The sequence below is a fragment of the Amblyomma mixtum genome, chromosome 3 (assembly GCF_055824585.1).
Source record: "Amblyomma mixtum isolate Tamu chromosome 3, ASM5582458v1, whole genome shotgun sequence".
NCBI classification, from domain to species: Eukaryota; Metazoa; Arthropoda; class Arachnida; order Ixodida; family Ixodidae; genus Amblyomma; species Amblyomma mixtum.
Window position 1 is genome coordinate 363592171 of NC_143014.1, and position 16825 is coordinate 363608995.

Genomic DNA, 16825 nt, shown 5'->3' on the forward strand with positions numbered 1-16825 from the left:
GGTAGCTTTTGATAGCACGATGTGACAGTCGCTTCGTCGGAATGGGCCATCTAAATTTACAGTTGCCGGGGAAAAGATTAGCACATCCGACCGGCGACCGACACTATGGTGCATGAGTGTGGCGTTAACGACAGCGAAGTACTCGACAGTATTGGGACAGTGCAGCTTAGGAATGTTAGGAATAGTTCTGTGGACAGTTAATGCTCGGAAAACAACCGGTTCCGGTTCTTTGTTTCCAACCAGAGGCTTGCTTCCAGGGTGACAAGTCAGGCTCAACAAACCGCTTTAATCTCTTCTGAACCAACAGCGCTATGAACTAATCTGGCTTAAACTAGTAATTTTAGTGGATAGATTTCCAGTGGGATCACTCGAAAAGTCCTTGCTACAACAAATATCTTCATTGCACTGATTACGGTAAAAGCAAAATCGAAACACGACATCTGACGGCATTGCGACCTTGAAAGAATGCACGAGGCACCCCAAAGCCCGCATTCGTCCATCTAGCGAGACGTTCCGTTTCACCAGGAATCCTCTGCACAGTTCGTGTCCGATGCACTATCTGTTGTGTTGTTGTGATTGGTTTGGTTTGGTTTATAGGGTTTAACGTTCCCAAGCAACTCAGGCTATGAGTGACGCCGTAGTAATGGGCTCCAGGAATTTCGACCACCTGGGATTCTTTAACGTGCACTGATATCTCACAGTACACGGGCCTCTAGAATTTCGCCTCCAACGAAATTTGACAAAGAATGGAAGTGCATGGACCTGCCCACTGGCTCGAGCTGAGAAAATCGCTGCCGTATGCACACAGAGATTTTGCACGAGGTGAGAGGAATGACTGAAAGAAGAGTCACGTGTCACAACAGCCATGTCTGCCTAAGCTACGGCGACGGCTTTAGCAATGGACACCTCCTGAGGCAAGAAGCCCTCGGCACAATTGGCGAGCGCCCCTAAATCCCAGAAGTGTTGCTTGTTGAGCGAGTTCATCCATAATAATAAAGCAGTGCGTAACAAGACAGGACAAAAGGAGGAACACTGAACGACACGAGTGCTCGTGTCATTCAGTCCCAGCCTCGTAGGGCTAGGAAGCCACCCTTTTGGTCTTGTTTTGTCTGCACTATCTTCCAGTAAGGCTCCGAGGCAGGAGTGTTCCGAACGCGTTCTCTACTCCACCACACTGCAACAGTGGGAGCGTCCCTGGAATCTGGCTGGTGCCACGTTCATAAACGGCAAAGCCATGCAAAATGCTATCTCGCTGCTCTTGTTGCCGGACACTTGTGCAAATCTTGCTCTGTCAGCAACTGCTGCAAGCCAATCATTAAGCTAAGCGAGAAGTCGACCGTGAGGAAAGCATGCTCCCGAAGCAGAAAAACAGAATCATAAATCAATGAAAGGCATAAAGACTTACCTCGTACCACACCCCAAGAAAAGAGCTGTGCCCTGCATGAAGAAAACACCTACGTGATTTTGTGTTACAAATTCAGAAGGGAAAAACAGTAATTTACAGGGAAAGTGTAATAGGCAAAAAACAAAATCCCACTATTATGAAACAGTGCCCTACCACACAATCGAAATGCCCCACTTTTTCACTCTTTCACAAATGAAGATGACCTTTAAGAAAGAAAACTGTTGGACTAGTTGCTCTGACATAACACTGATCTTATTTTGAACATATGAAAGGACGAAGGAACACACAATGTCATCATTTGCGGTAAATAAGATGAGAATTGCCACATGTCTGACCGTGCATTCTCTAATGGCATATGAAGAGGGCCACACAGGACACAGAACAGCCCTGGCTGAAAAACGACAAAAGTGCACCATCACTGTTCACTTGGCCCAGCTCATCCAGCTTACTTTCCAAGTCGCCTTTAGTGAGATCCTATGTGGGCTACCTTTATTGTGCACTCTTTATGCTCAAGAGGGAAAAGCAGCACTTGCTGGGGTAGTGTAAGAGACAAAAAACGAAATCCCACGATCACACAACAGTGTCTTACCACACAATTGAAAACTCAACATTTTTCACATTACTGCAAAATAATAATCTCCTTTAACAGAGTTGTCATCTTTTGGGCTGGTTCATGTTCTGACATAACATTCATGCTGCCTAGTGCAAACAGGATGAAGGAAAAGACGAAGACGAACATGGGTGTGCATATTTGCCTTTATCTTCTCGTTATTTGCACTAAATGAGATGAAAATCACCACCTGCTCCGGCTGTGCTCTCCAATGGCTTACAAAGAGGGCTTCACAACACAAAACAGCCCTGGCTGAAAGCGACGAAAGTGCACCATCACTGTTCACTTGGCACAGTCCATCTGCATTACTTACAGTTCAAGTTTTCTGTGACGATATTTTATGTGCACTGCCATTATTGTCCAATCTTTCTGTTCCCTGTCACTTTCTATTGGCCCACAAGTGCTCAAAAAGCTATCAAGAATCAATGCTATAGAGCGACAGTCTCTCGTGAAATTGTGTGGAACTACGTATGACCACAACGTGCCACAAAGTTTTTGCCTACGACCACTGCCCCAGAAAAGGAAGCACTGCTCTGCGGTGGACTGCGGAAGTTAAGAAGAAGAGATTACAGTGGATCCAAAATTAAGAGAACCATATTCCAGACAGCTTTTGTAACAGCAAGTGTTGCAAGAGCCTGCCATTCCAGGATGCTCAACTACTGGCTGGCATGATGTCTACCAAAATCCGCATTGAGAGAAATTTGCTGCTGCTGCCAAGGGTAACGAAAAGCCAACTTTATGCAACGTCCGCACACATGTCATGCAGATACCCCCCCGTGAATCTTGCGCCTACACTAGGCATGCAATGTGCCTTCGCATCTATAAACACAAGAAAATTTTTCAGTGTGTGAAGAGCAAACTGTGGCACATTTTCTCCAGTTAACATCTCAACTGTCTACCTCTGCCTGGAAGCAACTGAAATATAATCAAGACCATTCGTTTCTGGCTTTCATTCTATCCAGACTCAAAATAGGGCATATCTAGTGTTCAATTTTAAGCAGAAACTCTCTGTGTCACCTTTTGGCCAGGACCTCTGGGGCCTTGTAGTTGGGGGTGTCACAGAGGGTGTTCTTATGCTCCCCCTCGTAGTCGACCCAGGTGGAGGGTCCGAAGTCTCCCACTTTCAGCTCCATGCAGCCGTTGAGCAGGTTGCCGAGCTTCTGCACCAGGCACTGGCAGGCGGGCAGCAGCTGACGAAGGAAACTTCGGGCTCAGTCAGGGTCAGGCGGCGCCGGTGCATTTTCAGCAGAGGCTAGAAAACAATGCAGTGAAAAGTTTGTAGACCTAACCTAACCAAACCATGCCACGTCCAATGTAGAAGGCACCTGGTTCCCATTGAGTGCTCACAGTGACTCCTGAGAAAATAGCAAGTGCACGCATGTGTTAGCCCCAAACTTAGCATTACGCATTCCCTCCCTGCCTTTCCACCTCCTCTTCCTGCTAAGCAGAAACCCAATTCTATAATTAAAAAAAATTTTTTTTTTCTCAGTTCATGTTATCACCAACGATTACTAAATGCACTTGTGGTTGTGTAGTACTCACACAACACCGTTTTTATGATGCTTATTATGTGCAAACTCCATGAGATGAGCACAGAAGGAAGAACAAAAACAGGACGAAGCGCAAACTGACAACTGTTTGAAACAACTCAAAACAGTTGTCAGTACGCGCTCCGTCCTGTCAGTCTCCTTCCTTTCTTCTGTGCATGTCCCACAAACTGCAGCGTGTAGTACGCACTGTGCACAAGCAACTAGGCCCTGCCTTTCCCTCTGTTTCTAGCTTAAACAGTATAAAAATGATACGTCCCATAAAGAAACTAACCAATTAGCTATCTGCAATCAGGACCTGGTGTGTGAGGTGCAAGTTGGAGAGCAAGGCTTCCACTGCTCCTGCGTAGGGTTGTTTATGTTTGGCCCTGATATGTTCCCTTGACAAGCCAACTTTACAAGACACAAAGTCGTGTGTTGGCTGCAGTTTAGGCATTTACTGCGTAAACCGACGGATGTATCTTGCTCGTTAGACTAAGGAGCGGATATGTGTTGGATTGTAGCTGTCTCCAAGCGATGGACTACTGCCTATGCAAACCTTAATGTGGAGGAGGGTACCGTCTCCCTGCTGGTGTGTCTTGCAGAATGTTTCCATATAGCCTGCCAACTGCCAGTGCCCCTCTGCTTCCCGGATGACACATGCAGGGCAGATAGCTTCGTATCGCAGGCTGCCCCTGACGGCTGCATGCCCTGGCATCCACTTTACAGAGTGTTCCTGCCACTGCATAGGTTTTCACTTCGTTGACGAAGTTGCAGGGCACATGCCCCTTCGAATGCTTGCTAGGTGTGCCAAGGCTGTCGAGCTAGGCCACGCGAAGCGACAACACAGTGGCTCAAAACAGAGTGCCACTTGTGCTGCAGAGTGCTTCTCCAGTAACCTGTTGCATGTGACAATTTATCCTACTCAGCAACCGGGAACACTCAGACAACCACTTAGTGCACAGCTGCAGTGCCATGCACAAGTCAGCAAACTAGCTGACAGGCTGGCATGCTGACATCAGCAGGTGGGATTACGCAGCACAGTGATAGTGTTCAGTTCCCAAGAAATCGGTGGGCTTTTGTCACTTCTGCCATTCTGACACCAGCCTCGTGCTGCAACTATCACGCTCTCAATGCACGACTGTATCCTTACCTTGTTGCTGCTCTCCTGTGACAGCAACAACTGAGACGCAGTCTAAATGACAATGAGAACAAAAGTTTCTTCTTTGTTCTATATTTTGCTTGCTTGTGTTTTAATTGATATGCGCATGACATTGCAACATTTGTGCATTCATATGTGCAGACTTCAGAAGGCTCAATCAGGCTTTTCTATGCGCTCTCATGGGGTTCAGTCAAGTGAGGGTTCACTAAATCCCTACGCGATCCAATGTCTTCACTTGACTTTTATGCAACACAGTGCACTTGTACCCCCTGGTACATGCACAATCTGCGAACAGGCGAGCAATCGAAGGAAGGACTCACCTTAGTGGCCATGCCATCGCCCGGCTTCCTGAGTTGAATGAGAGCAAGCGATGGTGCACAAGGTGATGCTGGGATTATTGAAATCAGAGTTCAAAATTACTCCAGTTCAAGAAGTCAAAACAAAAAGCTATGACGAAAATGCATTTCACTCTCCAAGTGCTGAGATTGGCGAATTCCATTCAGAACCATGCCTTACACTCATGCAAGTTAAAAGATCTCGCAAATTTTTAGCCCATCGGAACACAGCTGTGGTGGTTCTTTAAAGATGCACTTTAATCAGTCACTCTGCATCACTGACTGCTTCTTCCAGAAAAGCTTATTTTCCTGAAGTATCAAGCTTCAAAATACTTCAAAAATATTAGAGGTTCTCAAATATTGCTATTCACTTTAAAGCCGAAGTCGAATACCACATTATTCACTTCTAAATCCAGGCCTTCAGTTGCTAATGTGAGCCAACTTTCAGCTAACTACTGCAGCGGACGTGAATGCCCTATTATAAATTCGATCTTAGTCACTAGACCAAAATACGAAAAATACTGACTTGCACAACAGGGCTGCCAGCAAATTGCAGTCAGCGGCTTGACAAATTAACATTGACTTCGAGTAACTCCGCGAATAAAGATGCGTCACGACACCCAGCAATACTACTAACCAGGCACAGAGCAAAAAACACCGCTTACGCTACAAAGCATGCACCCTTTACTGGTGTTTCAATGGCCATCAACACCTTCGCAGCAGGGGTGACAAGCTGTTCAAGCTGGTTTTCATTTCATAACATACTGATAGCTAACTTTCAAGTTTAAATCCCGTGTTCAGAGTCTTTAGCACATCCAATGTCTGCGTTCACTTCAGCTAGGGCTCTCAACGGGAACACCTTTCTTTGAGGCATTAACGATAGAAGCAAATATCGGCCGGACGACAAAGTTTACGTGACAAACCTTATAGCAAACACTGCCGCAGCCAGTGAATTCGCCACGCCAAGTACTGCTGCTACAGGGCGGAGCAAGAACGTCGCTCACATTTAGCACTAGCTTAACACAGCAAATATTCGTAGGCGCTGTGGGGAGTTCCAGCGTCTCAGTAAGAAGGAAACGCATTGTAAGAAGGAAACAATGCCTTGACGCCTTGTCGTCGCGCTTCTGGGGAATCCATTATATTCCACAGTCAAACCTGAAATAAACATTCGCCCTTAGCAAAACCTCGACCGAAGCTTTCAACTCCAACAGAACAACTCACCCTTGTAAAACGTCGTCCTGAGCAGCAGCAACAGCGCTCGAAAAATTCAACAGCTACAAAAAGAAAGCAAACCAAATAGGTTATTGTGAAAACAGGAGCTCATTACGGTATCAGGGGTTCAATAGCTGAAGTAGCAATTGAAGCAATTTTGGCGCAAGAAAATTTGCTTCGGAGCAGTGCAACGGCGAAGAAAACTTACTTTTGGAACAAAAAGTGAAAAGAAGTGAATATTTATAGCAGTTCTTTAGAATTAACACCAGCTATGTTACAAAGCAACAAACTATAAAACTAAGGAGGTCAAAATTTTTTTTAAATCTCTTGCATAAAACTAACTTCAGTGTAGTCACGTCTTAGCACCGGTGGGCAAGTTCCTGACCGATGAATTCTGCAGAAACCCACCAGGTAGAGCCCATTTTGTACAAACCTGCAAAGCAGGCTGATCCAAAGCTTACTGCACAAATATAACCTTACTAGCAGCTTATACACACCTAGAGCACATGTCATTAACATGATGCCAATGCTTAGATTTTGGAGGAACAGAATACCGGCAACTTCGAGGAGCCACGTAGAAAGACGTATATGACACATGCATTAAAACCATGTGGCACTTAAAACAAGATGGGTTTAGTAAAAAAAATTAGCAGATTATCTCATCATAAAGAGTCGATGTAAGCAAGAAACGCATTGTAAGAAAAGTGTAACACATTCTAAGATGCCCGATACTGACAGGCACACACGAGTCTTGAGGAGCATCCCTCATCAGCCACTTTCCTTTCCTTTCTTTACTCCTTCAGTAGCAACAGCGCCCCTGGCTTTCCTTGCCGCCTCTTCAACTAAGCTACCAGCGCTCCCCACGTGCCGAAGAGGGGATGGTGCTACCGTGTGGCACACAAAACGCTGGCACACTCGCCACGGCCACATGCCTTCGTAACTGCTTCTATTGACCGCTACTTTGAAGAACAAAAAAATTAGAGCTGGTTACCGGCCATGCTAACGAACTGGCAGCTCGGGACCTCTGTTTTAGGCTTCGTGTGCATTATGCAATGCCTGCAACTCACGCGGCGCTGTTGACTCACTTATCATAGCCAGAGCTCTTTGATATTAGCAGTTGCATAACTTCCCATAGGATCCATCAAGAAACGATGGTTTTATGGGGCTAAAATTCAGGTGTATACAGACTGCTGCACTGGTCGCGGTGAATGGTGCAAACTGTGTTCGAGTTGCAAACATCAAAATTATCAGTAAACACACATCTGCCTGCCAACAAAATCAATGAAAGAGACGCACTAACAAAAATCCATACAGTTCGACAGATAAATGACGAAATAAAAGAACCAGAAAAGAGAAAGCTTTTCAGAAGACAAAGGTGACATTCTAAAATGAGAAAAAGATCCTCAGCTGTTACAAATTATAGACCAGTAGCCTTGACCAGAGGCCTTTACTAGCATGCATTTAATAAAAGTGGTTCTGCCTCTTTTTTTTTATCTTGAAAAGTATGACACAACTTGACGTGGCATCATGAGAGATGTTATGTTGAAGAGTGCAAGACACAAACAGGTTGTGGCAAATGCATGAAAGGAAGACATAAAAACAATGACTATTTTAAAAACCCTGTCATGCTCTTCCTGGGCTACGCCTGCTTGGACAAAACGCCTGCTTGGACTGTACCGCAGTCTGGTTCTTTCAAGAATACAGACTATGCATTCATAGTGTACCAATCCACAAGAGAATCCGCCTTATGACTCCTCAATCGATCTCATCAATGGGCATTTACCTTCAGAACCAGTCCAGTTCAGAGCTTATACGTTGCTACTAATGTGTGGAGTCTATAGGAACAGCAAGCATATCTATAGATGATAAACCCTCTCAAGGTCAAATTGCTTAGGGATCACCTGTTCAGGCTGTATGCGAGAGAAACCAACTTACCAGCAGCCTTTCCTCCCGCACGTGAGAACTCTAGCTGATCAAACTGATGTGCCCCTTGATGACTGCCCCACTAAATGCACGAATATTGCACCAGTTCCATGGTCTCTTCAGCTTACTGAATGTGATAAATCGTTTCCGACTGTTCCTCAGAGGAATAGCCCACTGCAAGCTATCCAACAGCTATTTCTGTCCCTTCAAGAAAAACACAATTGTTAAGTACTGTCTTCACTGATGAAACATTCGCAATCCTCATTGCATGTATTACAAGACTTTAGAAAACAAAATAAAAAAAACCTGCTATTTATACCGTATTGTGCGTTTTTATCGTAAAGACTTTCGAAATTTTTCTTACCTCAACCGCTGGCTCGTTTGCGGTGAAACTGCACACAGAGCTTGCGTATTATGGTAACTTTTGTATCGTAGCAAGTTTTACAACGGTACTTACCGTATTTACTCGCATAATAGGCGTACTCGCATAATAGGCGCACCCCTAGTTTGGTCGCGAAAAATCGGATTTTTTTATTTCCGCGCATAATAGGCGCACCCCGAACTTGGCACTGTGACCAATACTGTATTTACACGATTGCAAGCCGACGCCTCGCCACCCCCCGCCCCCCAGTCTTTAACAAAGTTTTTGCTGAACTGACTACTAGTCCTCACTAGTGCTGCTGCCGTCACAGCTGCTGCGGACCCACTGCACGTACAGCCGCACACAGTTTTCAGGGATGCTCACTTTAAACGTCTGTTTGGAAAGCTTTACCTCCAGCCGGAAACGTTCCCGACTTAGGCCCGCGAAAACCTCGGCGCCTGGAGTCGCGTACGAAAATCGCAGTCGCGACTGCCGCACTTCTCGGCCACATCGAATTTCCGGCCTGCTGCACGCTTGTCGTGTTCGAGAGCAAACTCCCAGCCGTGTAGCTATTAAGGTGTTTGCCCGTCGAGCTAAAACAGCAACGCTCGGCGGCAAAGCCACAAACCACGATGAACTAACGCGCTACCGCAGATCCCGGCATTTGACATCTTCCTCCTGCTTGACAACAACAAAAAAAAGTGGAGCTGGTGATGCTGATAGTGAAATCTCGCGGCGGAGGAAAACGATGATGATGATGATAAGCTTGGCCTCGGGCGCCCTCAGTGGGCGGCGTCTGGAAGCTCCTGTGCGCGTGTGTGGCCTCCGCGATCAAGCGCCCGTTGCGCGCAGCCGGAGCTGATCGCGGAGGCCTCGGCGCGTGCATTTCAAAGGCTATTCCAGCATGGGTCGTGGAAAGTTTCGGTGCGCCCCTACACGGATTTTTTAAAAATATTTTCTTCGGGAAAACGGGGTGCGGCCCGTACACGAGTGCGTTTATGCGGTATGTTCAATTTTGCGAGTAGAAAAATTCCCGAAAATTTTACCCACGCGTAATAGGCGCAATAGGCGCACCCCGAACTTTGAGCCGGATTTTCTGGAAAAAAAGTGCGCCTATTATGCGAGTAAATACGGTACTTAGTTAAGCCGTGCATGATGCAAAAGCATAATCGTCTGCGTCGAGATCGGAGTACCGAAACCCAAAACACCGAGTTTTTGCTGAAGGGCGGCAGTAGCGCCATCTGTTTTCCACAACGAAATTAAACAAGAAAAACACAGCTCAGGACTTCGCGACGTCGTCCTCGGACGAGCCACGAAAGCAGACGATATAAGCTGAATTGAATAAAGTCATTGGACGAAAAAAAAGACGTCAAACAATATTCTTTTAACGGCACAGCCTCGTTAAAATAGTTGTTTCTGGCATTTTTTCCGCTCAGTTGGCCGAAAATGTTCGAAGCGCTTCAGTTCTTGCAACGCTCTCCTTGGCGCCTTGTCACGCTTTCCACTGCAGAAGACAGATGGCGCTACTGCCGACCTTCAGCAAAAATTCGGTGTTTTGGGTTTCGGTACGCCGATCTCGACGCAGACGATTACGCTTTTGCATCATGCGCGGCTTAACTAAGTAAGCACCGTTGTAAAACTTGCTACGATACAAAAGTTACCATAATACGCAAGCTCTGTGCGCAGTTTCACCGCAAACGAGCCAGCGGTTGAGGTAAGAAAAATTTTGAAAATCTTTACGATAAAAACGCACAATACGGTATACACAGATAGTGTTGTCCCAGCCCTTTAGGGTGCAGGGAAAAATATGCATGCCACTTTCAACACAGATAGTAAGTAAGGGCCTCCATAGCCCCAGAAAAAACCCTCAGCAGCTCATATGCAATCTTGGGAAGCACTTACGAATAAAACTCAACTCTCACCTCTCTGTTAGCCAGAACTTTCACAACAAACATTGATGCAACATCTCTGCCCAGGACTAACATGCGATTAAGATCAAAAAGCACGGAACAGAAAAGAAAGTGTCAGCTGAAAACGTCGATGAAACATGCTCACAAGCTGTTGATGACGACTCTGACAGCACGAAGGGAATGAAGATTAAAAAAAAAAACTTGGGTGAAAATAAATCAATCAATCAATCAGGTTTATTTTCACATCGGGGATGTTGGGAGCGGGGACAAAAAGCCTATAGAGGCTTGACGGAGGTCCCCGCCCCCTACAGCAACTACATTGTGCACAAAAACCCACAATCACACAACGGTACATTATATGTTACGCCTGTGACATATTTAAAACAAAAGCACATTGCATCGAAAATAAACACGTTCAGGGCATCAAAAAACACATAACCATCAAACATATCACGTAAAGAAGGAAGGCATAAAAGCAGGCTGAGTTAGTACACTGAAGAAAGGTACTATATGCTGTTACTCTTCACTAATTACAGTTTTTCACAAATTGTTTAAAATGGACGGGATATTATAGGACAGCATTTGTCTGCCGTAGTTAGTTCGCGTTCGCGGCAAATACCAGTTGTCTCCAATGCGCGTATTGTAGGGGCGTTCTCTGCATGTTAGTCTAGACAAATCAGCGAGGAATGCAGTTCCTTGATTAATATTTGATGTGTACTTTTTGCGCAGCAGGACAGAGTACAATTGCACAATAGGTACAATGTGTAATGCCTCAAAGACAGGTTTGGTGTGTGCATCATTTGGAATGTTGTTAATTGCACGAACTGCTTTCTTCTGTAGTACATGGAGTTTTGTAATATTGGAGACAGTGGTTGTACCCCAGACTAAGAAACAATAAGTTATAACACCGGTGAACAAAGAGTCGTACAAAAGTTTTTTTATGCATTGTGGAAAGTAGTACCGAAACTTGGACAGGATACCTACTACTCTTGAAATTTTGGCAGCTGTATTATCAACATGAACATCCCAACATAAGTTCTCGTGGAATGTGACACCAAGGCTTTTAACGGAAGAGGAGACGTGTATTTTTGATGAACCGATTGATAACGTTAACTCAGAAACAGACTTATTACGGGGTCTAAAAAGCACAGCTTTTGTTTTGCTTATATTGATATTCAGCGAATTGGAAAGTGACCAGTGGTGTAGCGAACGTAGGCACCTCGTAGCATTTACTTCCAGACTCGATACACATGGTGCCCTGAAAAACAGGCTGGTGTCATCAGCGTAGATAACAAAAGTTGTGTTAGGGTCAATGTTTACAATACCATTAATGTAGAGATTAAAAAGTAGCGGTCAAAGTATGCTACCCTGGGGTACGTCGGCAGCAATATGCTTGGGGTCAGATAGTTTGTTATCAATCACAACCTGCTGAAAACGGGCCTCTAAATATGATTTAATGATACTATAGAAACAACCTCGGAAGCCATATCTGTCTAGTTTTAGTAATAAGGTTTCGTGATTAACGCGATCGAACGCCTTAGAAAAATCTATAAAAATGCCTAGTGTTAGTTCTTTGTGTTCGAAAGATTCTAAAATCAGCTCCTTCTGTGTAAGAAGAGCGGTCTCAGTGGAGTGTAATTTCCTAAATCCATGCTGACTGGGTGTGATCAACTTATGCTTTTCGCAAAAATCTAGAATCCTGCTATGTAACAGCTTTTCTAAACATTTGGAAAATAACGGGAGTATAGATATCGAACGGTAATTGGATAAATTGTTAGTATCCCCTCCTTTATGAATTACGATGACCCTCGCAGTTTGCATCCTACTAGGAAAGGTGCCCTGGGCGAAACAGCAGTTAAAGACATGGTCTAAGATAGGACAAAGGACATCAATTACATGTTTGAACGGTTGGATCTGGAACCCATCCACGTCCTTCGACTTGCTATTTTTGAGGCTATTAAAGCATCGCATGGCTCTTAGATGAGCCACAGGCATTTTCAAGCTATTTTCTTTAGCTTTTGGCCTGTGGCTCATCCTAAAGACTGTATGCACATTTGTAAAATAAAATAAAGTTTGGTTTGGTTTTATAATCTCGTTTTGGTCTGTTTGAGCCAGGAAAGCAGTAAACGAGTTTGATTGACCAAGATATCTCATGCAAGTAGGGTCATGAATAGTATGCGCAACAGATACAAAGAAATCGTTAAAAGAAGCAGCCAGCATTTTTCCTGATAACGTCTCATCATCTATCATGACTTCCAGTTCATTTATGCTCTTGGATGGGTTAATAATGGTATTAAGTTGTTTCCATACTTTATCACTTCGCTTCAGAACATCCTTGTTGAATAGACTATGGAAGTACTCTTTCTTTGCCTGACGCAGAAATGATGTCACCTTGTTTCTGTACGCCTTAAATATAAGAAAGTCATCAGTGCTTCTATTCTTAATGAAACAATTATAAAGGTAGTTTTTGTGTTTTATCATCTTTAAACATTCTTTGTTTATCCACGGCTTACGAGCACTCTTTGGTTTTCTGGTGCTTCGATATGGGAAGCATTCAATATATACCGGCTTTATGATGCTTATAAATATATCATATGCTTTGTCAGGATCTGTAACCTCATAAACTGGACTCCAGTCTATTTGCTCAAGTCTAGACCGAAAGTGTGTCAAGGTATCCTTATTCACTAACTGTCGCTGTTGCTGAGTAGTTTTATTGGACTTTGTTATACGACTATCTATGAAGTAAAAAATTGGTAGGTGATCACTAACCTGGCCAGAGATAACGCCAGACACGATTGACTTGTCATGCAAATTTGTAATGAAAGCATCTATTGAAGTTGCGGTCGATGTGGACAGGCGCGTTGGATCAATGATGGCATTAATGAAACCGTTACAGTCTAACAGGTTATTTATTTGACGCTGCTGAGTTGAGGGTGTAGAAAAGTCTATGTTGATGTCGCCGCCAAGGACTAAGTAAAATCTGTTTTCTGTTATCCATGTTAAAAAAGTGTCAAGAAATGAAAGAAAGTTTGGGATGCTACCACATGGAGGTCTGTACAAAACAGGAAAAATGTTCTGCCCAGCCTTTAGAGAAAGTATTTCAAAATCTTCACAGGATTTAGTAAAGTCAGGAAGAACTGAACACCGAACGAATTCCTTTGTAGCTATCATTACTCCACCGCCTTTTTTATTTGGGCGGTTTAGCACGTATGAGTTATAATGCAGCATGATAAGGGCTTCATGATCAGTTCGGTACCAGGTCTCAGTGAAAAATATTACGTCAAACTCGAAATCAAACAAGCCAAGATATGCGATTATTTCATCCTCTTTACTGCGCAGAGATTGTGCGTTAAGATGAAAGAATGACGTTACTTTTTTGTTTTTTGCAAAAAAGCTATTGATATCTGCAGGTAGAAAGAACTGGGAAGCCATGCCTAATCAAAAGGGAAATCTCAGTAGGCGCACGAAATCTTCAGACTATCTTTTCCAGGTCATTGACACAATCGATCCGGACCACTGACGAAGTTACATCCTTCTAAGCAAAGATGCAGCCGTTCCTCGTCCACGCAAACTTCCATTGCTTATCTTTCTTACGAGCAACAGTGAGTCCCATCAGCTTCTTGAGTGAAGGGCACAGGTGCTGATTTATATAGACAGGATTTTCATCTTCATCAGGGTGCCCAAGATCGCTTGTGGTAATTCTTTGTTTTCTGGCTTTTTCAAGGAAGGCGTCGCGTTTTGAGCGTTTCTGAAACTGTAGCACTATGTTCTGGCACGAAGAGTTTTTAGTAGGCACACGGTGGCACACTTCAATGTCGTCGGATGTCACGGGTACATTCAAAACTTCCCCGATCCTCTCAATAACCTCAGGAAGGTTTTCCTTCTCGGTTACCGGCAGGCCAGTGATCTCTACGTTTCGGTTCCTGGAATATTGTTCCAAGCTGTTGAGCCTTAGTTCATAGTCAGACACTTGTCTTTGCAGCGCATCACGGTCAGAGGTCAACGCGGCATTTTCAGCCCTTAAGGATTTGTTTTCTGCCTTCAGCGCAGCACACTCAGTGACCATGTCATCGTATTGCTTGCTACAGTAATCTATACTCTGTGAAACTTCTCGCAGCTCCTTCCTCAAGTCACGTTCAAGAACGCTTCGCAATGCCGCAATGTCTTTCGCAAGTTCTTTTCTTAATTCATCCCGTAATTTCTCAAGTTCGCTAGGCATGGTTCACAGCAAATGACGAAAAAAAAAGAAAAAAGAAACGATGCACACTTGGAAGCACCAATGAAAAATACACTACTCTCGCGCTAAGAGGGTTTACGATTGTACAAAGAAATAAGTGCAGAGCATGAAACTATTTGGCAGCAGTGCAAACATACAAAAACCACGGACAGAGTGCCTAGAAAGATTCGGCTTACCTGCAAAGTGCAGGAAACGTTAGTGACTGTGTCAAGATGTGCACTGCTGCCAAACTAGGGTGCCGTACGACGTGCTGCAGCTATTTAGCGGTGATCCAAGTGGCAGGTCAGCAGTTGGCGCAGGCGCAGGAGCCACCGATAGGTCCGCGATCCTTCAGGGCGGTGACTCAGATCTGGCGCGTGTCCGGTTACGGTGAACAGCTGATCCCGGGAACTTGGGTCGATGAAATGCCGGATTTGTAGCTGCAAAGTGCAGGAAACGTTAGTGACTGTGTCAAGATGTGCACTGCTGCCAAACTGCCAAATGTTCATGAGACATGCCCAAGAGCTGCTGCTGATGACCCGGACAGCAGAGATGCTGTTACTGAGGCAGCACCAGGGACATGTACGGCTGTTTTCAAAACATCTGTGCAATTTTTTTCATTTCTGGCTGCATGACTGCAATGAACGATTTGCATGGAAAGTGCAGCAAATGCCACACTTTGTTTTGATGCACCAATTGCTGTGGTGCTGACAAACTTAAGGACTAAGCCTAAGTGCATATGAATGTACTGCTGGTAATTTACTGAAGTGTTTGCCAATTTTCTAACTGCACTTTTCATCCTCATTTACTGAAAACTACATTAGCAAAAGGTGTTTGCAATGCCAGATAGTTTTTGGATGGATAAAATTCTACTGTAGCAGGCCAAAGTAGGAAGTTTACACAAACTTCAGGTCAGGTGACGGCTGCTGCTACCCAAGAACCATGGTGCCCTGAATTGTAGTGAGCCTACCTCATTGTGCAAGTAGTGGTGACATCAATGATCCTGAGTACAGCTCCAATTAATGCTACAGGCTTGCAGGCTGCTGTCTTGAGCCATGGTAACATCTGGGTTGAGGAAAGCCAACACCTCCACTAACCATTCTAATCCTAGGCATTGTTGATACAGTTCTGCAATACATATTCCTTGTCAAGCTTGCATTGTAGGAAGCTTGCAGTATCTTTGTGTGCAGAGCAGAATGGGATGCAGAACTTCATGTAAAGAACTAAACTTTTACACTGCATTACCCTTGCAAATTTTAGGCTGAACCACACTGGTCACAGGGACAGGTGCTCAGTTGTCCTTGACTAAAGAAAATACAGCTTTTCACAAGTTTTGTGTGCTTGCCTTGCTTGTGTACCCGTTTCTTCTTTTGCAGATTTGATCAGGGGAAAATAGCGAATGCAGAAAAGTAGCATCTGACTGTGCTGGCCATTTGTAGACCCTGCCAGCTGAAGATGACAGATTTCAGATGAGGGATTAGGATTATGTTATGAGCTAGTTGGCGGGCTATTGCTGCTTTAGCATAGCAAGCTCAAGACACAGCAGGGAAGAGGAGTGCCATTTGTTAATTTGCTTGAAGCCCGCATGGTCTTGAGAAAGGTGCGCCATCATATCCCATATCAAGCAGCACTACTGAGGGTACACTACAGGCCTCAAGTATTTCTTTTCTAGTCATTCCTTCTTCCCAAAACTTTCCTCCTAGGAATGGAGAACTCATCCCGCCACGGCGCCTCAGTGGCTCTGGCGTTCTTAGACTGCTTACCCGAAGGCTGTGGGTTTGATACGGCCGTGGCGGCCATATTTCAGTGGAGGCAAAATACAAAAATGGCCGTGTGCTGTGCAAATTCAGTGCACATTAAAGAGCCCCAGGTGGTGTAAATTATACCAGAGACCTCCATTATGGTGTCCCTCATAGCCCATGTGTCGCTCCTGAATGTTAAACCCCACAATTAAGAAATGGAGATATTTCAGGCCCCTCATTCCCTACTCAGAATCTGCTTGTGTGAGTACGCCCTCTCTGGCACTGCTCAACAGAGAACTTCTGACAATTGGCAAACATTTTTCATCTTTGGGAAATTAGTGCACTCATTTGCTTGTTCATAACTGCCTTGCATTCACTGTCATTTTATTTCTTCGTCATCCCTGCTTGATTTCAATTTTGCCT

At 44.6% G+C, this 16825-nt stretch overlaps 1 protein-coding gene across 3 annotated transcripts in view; it reads right to left on the reverse strand.

Annotated features, from left to right (window-relative positions):
* The window catches only part of LOC149356621 (serine/threonine-protein kinase PLK1-like), a 57956-nt gene that overhangs the window by 29547 nt on the left and 11584 nt on the right, over positions 1–16825 (reverse strand). Inside the window, exons 2-7 of one of the 3 annotated variants that reach the window (XR_016291663.1) lie at positions 14858–15100; positions 6260–6312; positions 5962–6193; positions 5024–5091; positions 3033–3267; positions 1406–1437 (exon numbers count right to left, since the gene is read on the reverse strand). Coding sequence is in view for 1 of the 3 variants with exons in the window: in XM_089584263.1 (XP_089440389.1) it covers positions 1406–1437; positions 3033–3148 (148 nt within the window). In the remaining 2 variants the exon portion in view is untranslated. Of the gene's footprint in view, positions 1–1405; positions 1438–3032; positions 3268–5023; positions 6194–6259; positions 6313–14857; positions 15101–16825 lie in introns of all 3 variants that reach the window. The other 2 variants (XR_016291664.1, XM_089584263.1) reach the window with 2 other exon arrangements.